The sequence below is a fragment of the Chlorocebus sabaeus genome, chromosome 21 (assembly GCF_047675955.1).
Source record: "Chlorocebus sabaeus isolate Y175 chromosome 21, mChlSab1.0.hap1, whole genome shotgun sequence".
Taxonomy (NCBI): Eukaryota; Metazoa; Chordata; class Mammalia; order Primates; family Cercopithecidae; genus Chlorocebus; species Chlorocebus sabaeus.
In genome coordinates this window covers 129,338,988-129,349,111 of record NC_132924.1, presented here as the reverse complement: position 1 = coordinate 129,349,111, position 10,124 = coordinate 129,338,988, and the positions used below count along the sequence as shown (strand labels likewise).

General features: G+C 43.3%; 1 protein-coding gene across 7 annotated transcripts in view; it reads right to left on the bottom strand.

Annotated features, from left to right (window-relative positions):
• Positions 1 to 3,776: 3,776 nt before the first annotated feature.
• The window catches only part of RNF32 (ring finger protein 32), a 35,940-nt gene continuing 29,592 nt past the window's right edge, over positions 3,777 to 10,124 (bottom strand). For 6 of the 7 annotated variants that reach the window (XM_007983601.3, XM_037991050.2, XM_007983599.3 and 3 more), the window contains 2 exons: positions 5,167 to 5,334; positions 3,777 to 4,475 (listed from right to left, as the gene is read on the bottom strand). In XM_007983601.3, coding sequence (XP_007981792.2) covers positions 4,239 to 4,475; positions 5,167 to 5,334 — 405 coding nt within the window. In that variant the 3' untranslated portion in view covers positions 3,777 to 4,238. The remainder of the gene's footprint in view (positions 4,476 to 5,166; positions 5,335 to 10,124) is intronic. The other variant, XM_037991052.2, reaches the window with a different exon arrangement.

Sequence of the window (10,124 nt, the reverse complement as noted above, 5' to 3'; positions counted from 1 at the left end):
GATGAGATACTTTTAGTGTGACTTTAAAGTGTCTTAGAAATTAAAGTTTTACAAAAAGTGATTTCATATTTGGTTTATACGCATTTATATGTGGGGCTTATACTTTTGTTTTTTCCATCTTAAATACCATCATGGCTAAAACTTAAGGGAATTTGTAGGCTAATTCCATTTCAGTTTTATACAGGGCAGTAATAATTCTGATGAATGCCGAATTAAGGAAGAAATGGATATTTTCTTTCTCTGTTGTGCAGTTATTGGTAGATCAATTTCTTATAACCCAAAATGTAGCATCAATAATTGATAGCATGTATTTTATTTAATTACTTGAATTTATTTAGACTTGTTTGATTTCTCTAATTTTTTCCATAAAAGGACTGAACAGCACCTACTTGTGGTGTGGGCAGCTTATCCCAGCGTTCTTGGAAGAATAAATGTTGTTAGCCTCTGGTTAATTTACTGGCAGACAGAGACCTACTCGTCAGTGGCTTTCAACTCTTTGACCACAGTAAGAAATAACCCATTACACACATACACTCTCTCTCTCTCTCTCTCTCTCTCTCTCTCTCTCTCTCTCACAGATACATATAAGCAAAAATGTAACAAGACAGTACCCATTTTTCCTAAGTGTGCATGCTGGCACCTTCTGTTTTAGTTATTTTTAAAAATACTAGACAGACACTAAGTTATTTTGTGGCCTCCTAATAGATGGCAAACTTCAGTTTGAAAAGCATCCCTTTGGATTGTGGTTTGAAAGAAGAAATAATACAAAGACCTTTTTGGAGTATTTTTTGTTTTTTTGGTTTTTGAATATTGTTTAGGTAAAAATTATTGCTGCAAATAACCACTGAAGCAAAAGTAGTGTGTAAGCAAATTACCTGTTGCATTGTAGAAAATAGAAGTTCCTAAAACTAACAAATAGAAAAAATTTCAAAACTTGGTGACTGATCCATGTCTTGAAGGAATATTAGGCAATAAACTTAGCTTTTCAAGAGAAGTTATTTAACTTCTTTAATTTGGAAACATTTTTTTTTCAAGGTTAACTATAATCAAATAGGAACTTCAGACAAAACCTCATTATTCTTGGATATGGTGTTCTGCTGTTACTTCTAAAAGTGCTACAGAAGTCAAGTTCCCGAGCCTGGATTAAGAACAACAGGGCGGCCCTGATGTTGTGAGTGGCTGTAGAGGACCAGAGTGATGTAGGAGAATCTATCGTGTGTGAGCGTGAGGAGGTGCAGAGTCACCTGTGGGCTATGCATCTGAGAACTGAAGTTTTATCACTTAACTAAAACCGTTTTGTGGCTGTTGTAATATTTTCTCCTTTGCTTTCCTTTCCTTTGAAAAGCTGTTATTGGATGAACGATGCTGCTTACAAACACTGACGCTTCAGAACCAAGCACATTTGTTACTGCTGTAGTTATAGTGATTCTGCAGCTTTTCTTTTACAGCATCTTGAAGTCATCCACAGTTGTTCTGTGTGGACTTCACAGTAGAATCAGAGAACTAAGTGACAAGTGGAGCGTCGTCCTTCTCCTGCTGCGCACTTCCTCCTCACCACCTCTCTAGCCTAGCTTTCCTTCAGTCTGAAGAGTGATTTACTTTTTCTTTTCTTTTTAGTCTTTACTGTGGAATCTCATCAAAGACTTGGAAGCAGGGATGGTGAGAGGGGCCTGGGGTGTAGTGTGGAGGGTCGAGTGCTCTGTGATCCCACAGTCACCCCCAGGACCACCTTGCAAAGCAGAAAATACACACCTGTATTTTACAGATAAGGAACGCCACTCAGAAAGCTGCAGACATTTTCCTGGGGTCACACTCATAGTGGGCAGATGAACTGGATGGAAATACAGGCCAGTACAACCGCAGTCTCATTTTTTCTTTGTTTTAGGTTTTCAGTTTCTTTTTCAGTCATGTACCCTACAGTTCTATTATCTTGTTGGTAAAGATTGATGACAGGTATCCTCATTCTAGATTATAACCTTTATTCTTATCAAATGCCTCCAGTCCCACAATTCTCTAAGAATTCTCTTTCTGGACTTGATACTGATTTAATGATTTCCCCCAGCTCATGGAATGGCAGGCTCCTAATTAAGTGGATTTAAAGGCAAAAAGGGATGTGTGAGAAGGCACAAGAAGTGGCTTCATCTTGCAAGGTGACTACCAGACAACTGGGTTACAACCTGTTAAAATAAGGGAGGAACGGCCGCATCCCGTAGGGACTGCGGTAGCTGACCGGGAAGCCACAATGAGGGCAGCAGACAGGGCTCTCCCTGTCCGCCGAGTCCTCCCATGAACTCACGTTTCTGAAGGCCCCACTCTTTCTTGGTCAGTGTCCCAATTTTCATAGAAGAGACCTGATGAGGCTGTGGAGTAACTGTGTAAAAGCTTGCATTGTTTTCATGACTTGACCTGACAAAGTGTCATTATCTTCAAATTGTCCAGAGAAGCAGCTACTTCACTCGGGTCCTTTTTATGGTTCTGTGGTTGCAACTTGGTCTCCCAAGCCTTCGATGGGCGTGCCATTCCATGGCCACTTTTCAGTAAGAAAATTACCTGATTTTCTGTTAACTGTCACAGGCTGCCCCGGACTACTCTCAGTACTCATGGGATTTTCACGACCCTCATCCTCAGTGAAGTTAGATGACCATTCCTGCCTTTCATCCCACCGATTTTCCTGAGTATCTGTTGCCTACAACTAACACTAGTTCCTGCGTCAGTAAAGTACTGCGCAAGTTGCAAAGAACAGAAATGGACTCTGCCAACATAAGCAGGAAAGGCGTTCACGGGGAGTGTATGGCATGGCTCACGGATGTCATGAGAAAGCCCCAGAAGAAGTGCTGGGCACAGCCTTTCCTGGGCTCTTCCCATCACTGAATGATCCGTGTATCTCCGGGACTGTCCCTCCCTCTAGATCCAAAGTTTGGGGCAGCAGAATCGGACTGCCCCGGCCTTTTACACATGCCAGTGCTTTGCCTGCCACAGTATGGGGAGAGAAATGTCAGCTTACAGAAAATTGAGGTTCTGTGATTCAGCTTCCCTCTGCTCTCTTACCGTAAAAGTGCTTACTCATTGTTTAAAGCATTCTCCAAATTAGTCTCCGAATTTTTTGATGGTATACATCATTAAAAAATGTTTGAGCACATCACAATACATGCATATTTATTCATAAATGATACATATGTAGCTATGTCATGTGTACATCACAAAACACATGAGAGTATTTTTTCTAAGGAATGAGATAAAAATAGAAATGTTGGTACTTCTCACCTTAGACGCTGGGTTATTCTGAGCGTGTGCCATGTGTACACCCACTTGGCTTCTTCCCCTCAGGCCCACACCCTGCCCTTTCCTTGCCCCTTGTACTTACCTGTGGCTGGAGTGATGAGTGCCACTTCCAAGCGTGGCCTCGAACAATGTCCTCCTGCCCCTCCACCAGCAGTGGGAGGATTCACTGGGGACTCTGGGCAAAGGAGACTGTGTCACAAGACAAAAGGGAGCCAGGGTCACACGTGGCAGACCCTCACCCTGCCTCACCCCACGCTGACATGGGTTGGACACCTCAGAAATCACGTGTCTTCAGCGAGCCACTGAGATTTGGGGCTTTACCTGTTACTTGGCTAGGGTTAACCTAACTGATGAGACTAACTGGTTACCGTAAATAACCAAGCTCCCAGTAATAGTAAACCAGTGACAAAAACAATTCTTATCCAAAAAGGTTCGCATTTTTTTAATGTATGAACTAAAACAGCCTTTATTGCTCTAAGACATTAAACTTTGCATTTTTTTGATGTTGAATACAACGGAATATTTTATTTTCATATTTTATGACAAATACAGCAATTATTACAAAACGAATATTAGGGATGGCAAAGGCTTCAAGACAAAGTCTTAGTGGAAAGCATTTGGAACTTAAGGAGTGTTTTACACTTGGAACTTACTGTAAGGAGTGTCGGTCAGACACTAGCTGTCTCAACCTCCATTTTTAAAAGCAACCTCTCATTTTTTGCCATATTTCAAGTGATTCAACTCATAAATTTGAAATTTACTTTTTAGAGACAAAAGACTAAAATTAGATGGGCTGTCATCTTTTAAAATATACTTAGATTTCCTACAACTACCAATAGCTTATTTCCCTGGGAAACAGATTGCATTGTAGTACTTAACCCAGAACTCATGCAGTTCATCCAAAATGATGGTAAACTTTTTTCCTCAGAATTACCTAACTTTCCTTGACTATGAATTCAGCATTCAAGAATCTTCTTCTGGTAGCCGGAGCGGCAGAGAGGACAGGCATGGAAAGGCGGCCTGTCTCCCACGGAGAACTCCTCCAGTGCGAGCAGACACGCATGGTGGAACACGTGTGAGCAGGACAGGAGGGCCGTCTCTCGGGAACGCTGGCCGGCCCCCACGCGCTGACCGCCAGCAGGGGAGAGGGGCGCCAGGCAGATGGAGCACTCGTGGGTCTCCCGGCGCAGAGCCTGCGGCACACGGGACAGGAGGAGGCCACGCAGGTTAGTTTCATCACAGCAGAAAGTTACTTAAACTGAAACGAGCATCATGTGCCCCGAGACGTGGGTCTTCTAAACATGCAGAAGTTTCATTCTGTGTTAAAATCACATGAATTATATATATATACTGTTACTCCTGGGAATGGTGGAAAGGGTTAGTAACCCACCTGTGACAAGCAATTTTGAACAAAAATACTTTCTAAAATGCTGAACATTGATATTTCCTTTGAAGTAAGCAATCGAGAGGACTGTTTTTCAAAACACTTGACTCACTGCTACACCTTCCCACATTTCCTCATTTTATGGTTTTTAAAGTAAGTTTTCCCCGCCTTGGCTTGAGTCATCTCATGGTCGTTTTCAGGCTGGAACTTTCAGGAAACCTGGGAAGGCGATCTGTTCCCTGGTGTTTTCATGGTTCACAAAACGGCATCATACAACAGGAACTTCCAGAATTTCAAACCGAAGGGACCTTTGCCGTCACCCTAAAGCCCACGACGAAGGTCCTACTATGGGTGCAGCGGCAGCTACGGCAGAGGTTACCCCGGGCCTGACGCTCCAGGCTCCCCAAAGTGACCCCTCGACCTCCCGCCACAAACCGCTCCCCACAGCCTCCCCGGCTGCAGCTGAGTCCGCTGGTTGCCAGGCCGCCAGCCACGCCTACCTGTACTTGGATTTTCTCCCATTCCTCTTCTGTGATCTCATGGCCGTATTTTTCTTCGAACTGCTGAAGAACACTGCGGTTTATAGCCAAGCACCGATCGATCTCTGCAAAGAGCTCTTCGATGTTGGTGTTGTATGAGCACAGGATTCGGTGGCTGATTTCTGTGAACTGGGGAGGACAGAGGGAGGGGCACGCTCACACCCGAGCTTGGTGCAGGTTGCAGGGAAAGGCTCTTGAGCCTGGCCATCTATTTTGGTAACCTTCCTCATCTCTGTCTTCAAAGAATACTTTTTAGGGAAACAGATACATGTCTATCTTACTTAACTTACTTAACTATAAATCCAGATAATCTATCTGGACAGATGACCACAAGAACCCCTATCTAATGGGGTTCAGAATACACTACCCCAAAATAGGGCACCTTGGCACACTGAATATTTTAAGGAAAAAGTGTGCCTTCCCAAAGGAATTTGAGAAATGACAGCTGCAGGAGGGACCGTCTGACCTGTCCCCACCCCTGAAGTGGGTCACAGGACCCTCCTGTGAGAGGCCCCCTCGTCTCCAAAGACGGAGGGAGCCGGGAGTAGGCTGAGCACACACAGGCCCTGCCGTGGTTCCCACCCACCACCCTCAGCTCACTCCCCTTGCACGCTTCCCCACGGCCTCCGCGTCCTCAGTCCAGCCTCGCATAGAAAGCGCTCAGGCCTCACTGTCTCTTCAGGTCTCCACTGCCTTAGGAAGGCTTCCATATCAAATGGACTTATTAAGTAAATCTCTTTTGTTAAGCTTTTTGTCTAATTTACAGGGCTCTAGCTAAAGAATGTAGGAGGGTAGGGGAAAAGGGTATATTGTTTCCCTCCCCTGCTGTTTTCTTGGTTGTGAGCTTTGACCATTAGCAGGAACACATTTGAAATTAAAAGTTGAGAGAAAAATTTGAATTTTGCAGGATCAGCTCTGTCCCACGGAAACGTACTGTGAGCTACATATGTAATTTTAAAATTTCTGGCAGTCACATTAAGTTTTTTAAAAGGCGAAATTAATTTTAATATCGTATTTGACCCAACATATCCAAAATATTATCACTTCAACGTTTATTAATTGAATACAGTATTTTGGTTTTCTGGTATTTTTGTTTGGTTTGGTGGAGACAGCATCTTGCTCTGTCACCCAGAATGGAGTGCATGGGGCCATCAGTGCTTACTCAGCATTGGCCTCCCAGGTTCAAGCCATCCTACACTATAAAGGTCTGAGTCATTGCAGAGCGGTCACCAGTGTCACCTGAGGCTCGGAGAGGTAGCTCATTCAGGGCCACACCAGCAGCTCCTTTTCAGGAAGCGTGAAGACGAATGTAAAGCAAAGGAGAGTAAGGTGTGTGAAAGGCTGTGCCAATGGTGACTGTCAGCCACGCTGCCTGCCCTCTTGCTTGTCCCTTCAAGGGCAGAGCTGTGGCTCACCCAGAGATGACATCTCCCATTCCTCCAAGCCCAGGTGGGGCCACGTGGAATAGTTCTTCCAGATGGACGTGGCTCGTGTCTCTTCTGGGTGTTCTCCAGGCCCGGGGGGTGGCAGATGAAGGACAGAGGGAGACAGTTCCCGAGCCCCACAGGCTGGCATGTTGCCTGCAAGTCAGGACACCTGAACTGTCCTATGAGATGGAAGCTCCGGCTTTTAGTCACTGAAATTCGAGGGTTCTTTGTCCAGCAGTTAGAAGTGCCCTGATTCAGGAGTTACATCTGCTTCATGGAATCGGGCTTGAAGCCCAAAGAAGGATGAAATGAAGAGGGCCCATGGGGATCTCACACATTTAGATGTGTGATGGGGAAAATGCATTTTGGATGCTCCATGACTGTCCAGGTTTCAAATATTCTAGTCTACCGGAGACCTCATGTTCTTTTTCTTTTTTTTATTTAATGTGGAGCAACCTGGCAGAAGGTCACCTGGCAGAAGGTCACCTGGCAGAAGGTCACCTGGCAGAACGTCATGTGTATTTAAGTCCCCAGACTTCAGAAGGTGCCTTTGAGGACATGGAGTTCTCTTCCAATTCTCTCCCTTCTGCAAAAAGATCGTGAGACAGCGCAGGGTCGAGTGCTGTGGAGACTATGAGCTGCCTTTGTCCTTGGGATGTTAGAAGAATGAGTATTGTCTTTAAGGATGAGAGATCCTTTTGAGTAAAGAACATTCTGTGAACACAGCAGGCGGTCCACAAGGGTTGGGGTTTGAATGAAGGGGGTGGCTGAGGATCTTCCAGGCACCTGTGTTTTGGGATTAGCCATACTTGGAAGCCCGGTGGAAGCTGCTTTTCTATTTATGAGTCAAATTCTCTTTCACTCTGAATGTAATTATAATTGCCAAGCAGCTGTATCTTAATTTAGGGTCTTCAATTGGTAATGTTTCCTAAGGCTTTAATTTTAGTTTTCTTTGTTCCTTGGCCTTTCAAATATCTAATAATATCTAAATAAATTATTGAAAGTAGAAGAGTTCTCTATATGTTGTAAAAGGAAAAATTACTTGGAAATATATACAGTTACCTCCAATTGATGCTTTGTAATTCAGGTTTTCTGTAAATTATTTTTAAGTGTGAGATACTTTCCACATATGCCTGAAAAGCAAGATCTTTTCTTCCTTCAAAATTATACCTCAGAGAAAGGGTCACATTCTATCCAGACCTTGCGAAGTGTTTCAAGTTGTGCGGCATGTTCTGAGATGAGTTTTGAACATAAAAGTACTATTTGGAATGATTGATAAATTGAGTGAAATGATCAATATGATCTGGGTGTTTATTCTGAAAGTGGGGCCCAGAGCCGCAGCCTCAGCTCCTGGGAATCTGAGAGAAAAGCAGAGCTTCAGGCTTTGCCCCAGGCCTGCTGAGGGCAGTCTGGGTGGGGGGCGGGGTAAGCCCTGCAATCTGTGTTTTCCAAGCCCTCCAGGTGATTCTGAGGCCCATTCAGGTTGAAGAACCAGGGTCACAGAAGTTACCGATCACATTTTTTAAATATGCAGTTATTTAACACAGCATTATTGATCATTCCTGAGGTGTTACCTCCCAACTCCAAGCATGGATATCGCTGTGCGTGAGCTTTCAGAAGCCACTTGAGGAACACAGTAAGTGTGTGGGCCACATATACATACATACGTACGTTGATATGCATTCATGTTACAGTATCACCTGTGTGTGCATATATTCTGTCATACGTGAGTGTCTCTCTCTCTCTACAGGATGCCTGGAGGAATCCCAGCTGTTCTGATGTTACATGAATGAGTTACTTGCAGCTCAAGGTAAACTTCCAAAGACAGCATCATTAGGACTGTTTAAAGTACATTTTCCTTCAAACGCGTTAGATGGAAATAGAGCTCACATGCTCTGAACAACTGTGTTGGGCGACTCCTAAGTGGCCCTATTTATGACAAAGACTCTGAGGTCCAATACTGATGTCACCTAAATGCCTCCTCCTGCCTCAGTCGCTGTGGCATACAGGTCCTGTCTCCTTTATTAGAACGTCAGTTCCTGGGGCCAGGAGTGTTGTTCTTAACACTGATAATACCATCCAGGGTTTTTAAAGGGTTTTGCATCTGTCATTACATCCTGCCTTTAAACCCTCTCAAGAGCTCAGGACATGCACTGACCACAGCAGGCGCTTGTGGAAAAACACAGACTTGTCGATTTTGCATATATACCAAATAAATCTCAGGGAGAGTGGCCCTTCACACTCAGTGCTCCAGTCTTAATAGTAACTGGTGTAATATGGCAAGAAAGCAAATAAATGCTTAGGGTATGTTAATATACATAAGAATCACAAACTAATTCCACACTCAGGTGTTTGATTCCACAGAAGAAAACCTAGCATGGCAGACGCAAATATCCTTTCCACAAGTTTTGATGAAATATTCCATTCCACAAGTGTTGTTATGTACTTTCACTATTCAATTGAAATTTTTTCTAATTTCCATTATAATAGGTTATTTAGAACTGTTTATCAATTTCCAAATGTGAGAGATTTCTGTTTTCTAAAACCATTTTATTTCTAGCCGCAGCTGCACTGTGGTCAGGGAACATACCCTGCACGACCTAAGTTTCTTAAAGTACATGGACATAAAGATGGTAACATGAGATACTGGGATGACTGGGGAGGGACACAAGGGCTGAAAAACTAACTTTTGGGTACTGTGCTCATGAGCTGGGTGACAGGATTATCTGTACCCCAAACATCGCCATCCTGCAATATACATCCAGTAACAAACCTGCACAGGCACCCCCAAATCCAAAAGCTGAAATTACAAAACATAAATGTCTTAACCTATGATGAAATTTGCATCATGGACAAGTATATGGTCAGTTTTTATAATGATATCTTTGTACTCTGAAAGAAAATATGTGCTACAGTTGCTCGGTGTGGTGTTCTACACCATTATCTCTAATAAACGCCTTTGCTTTAAAATCTCTTTTGTCAGGTATCAGTACATCAGCTTTCTTCTGTGAAGAGTTTATGTGTATATTATAGTACGTATAATGTGTGATACACACTCACACACACACAGTTCTTATGTTTTCAGGCATCTCCTCTGAGTAACACGTACATAATCTGGTTGCTGGAGCACTCAGTCCACTTTGTGTTGTTACTGATACACAAACGGCACACCTGTCCTGCTCTGTGCCTTCCATCTGCCCTGCCATTTTTAAAAAATTTTGCTCTTTTCAATTAAAATTTTCTATTCTCTTTACTATTTTGAAGGTTAAAACTCTGCTTCTATTCTTTTAGCTGTTGCCCTAGAAGTACATACTTACATTATTAAGGTCTAAATTGGAATTTTATCCCTTGAACCAATACAAGGATCTCAGCGTACTTTGTAATGTTCCTCTCCTGCTTTATGTTATTTTTGTCCTAAGCTCTCTCTGTCTCTCTCTCTTTTAACCTGAGACATGCTGATTCTCGTTTGGTGGAGTCAATGACTATTAGATT